The 1,046-nt window shown below is 29.7% G+C and overlaps 1 protein-coding gene across 1 annotated transcript; it reads right to left on the reverse strand.

Annotated features, from left to right (window-relative positions):
• Window positions 1-6: 6 nt before the first annotated feature.
• Window positions 7-1,042, reverse strand: LOC111684235 (the record flags this gene model as incomplete). Its single annotated transcript, XM_046956116.1, has 5 exons — window positions 7-29; window positions 90-152; window positions 216-370; window positions 428-546; window positions 614-1,042. Coding segments are annotated over 5 exons (789 nt in total), but the record flags the coding sequence as incomplete, so codon positions are not given.
• Between the last annotated feature and the right edge of the window lie 4 nt (window positions 1,043-1,046).

The raw sequence follows: 1,046 nt of genomic DNA on the forward strand, positions 1-1,046 counted from the left end.
ATCGACTTTGTATAGTTTTATAAAGAAATCTAGAGCAAATTATATGAATAAATTTTAATTTTCATTGTAAGATATAAAATAAAACTTACGTGCATTTTGCACAAAACATTCACGTAAAATTTTGTAATTGCAAATCGGTTTGGGTTTAGGAACTGGAAAGTTAAAATTAAAAAAAAAATTTACTGAAAAATTATTATTTTTTTGGAATAACTTACTGCGATTTGGATAAAAGTGTGGTATACATTTGCAGGTTTTATAGACCAAATTTAAGCGACATTCCTGGAGGCATAGATTTCTTGTATATACCGGATAATGTGTCAAATTACTTTCATGCTGGAAACGACATTTACGCTGTTCCACACTGGCGCCACTGGAAATGAAATTTACTTAACAATATCGTTGAAAGAAATGATTTTTAAAATATTACCTTTCAAAACCCTCTTCGGTTATAATTTCTATACAATCTACATCCACCTGCAAGGATTCATTGGTATAACCCAAGTTATGATCCACTTGCATGATTTCATAAGAACTATGCAAAAATCCCTGCAAAATTAATTCAATAGTTTATTCCTAATAAGACTTTGCTTTCGATTCTTAACCAATCGCTTACATCTATGGGTCTATCATTGAAACCCAAAAAATTATAACTAACATCACTATCAAAATAACTGCTCTGCTTTACCTGCAGTGTTGTCTTAAGATCTCTTATTTCATTTACCGGATATTCACCCCAAATCAAATATAAAGAGGTAAACTTTTCCGATAACATCGTGTTGGTCATATAACAAAGACCATATTCGGTTAAAATTTGTCTTGTTTCTATAATAAAATCACCCGTAGTACTACGTATTTTATCAGCTACATCATCTAAATCGTTTCTGTATTTAATAGATGTATCTCCGGTTAAATTATATATAAGTTCCATATATTTATCGGGTGTTATATTTAAGCGATCTAGTATTAAGTCTATCGTTTGGTTGTTGGGTATATTTTGAAAATTTATATAAGTAGAGTTGGCCAATTTTTCCATAAATTCAAAAAAC

This window comes from Lucilia cuprina, unplaced genomic scaffold, assembly GCF_022045245.1.
Source record: "Lucilia cuprina isolate Lc7/37 unplaced genomic scaffold, ASM2204524v1 Scaffold_7639, whole genome shotgun sequence".
In the NCBI taxonomy this organism is placed as follows: Eukaryota; Metazoa; Arthropoda; class Insecta; order Diptera; family Calliphoridae; genus Lucilia; species Lucilia cuprina.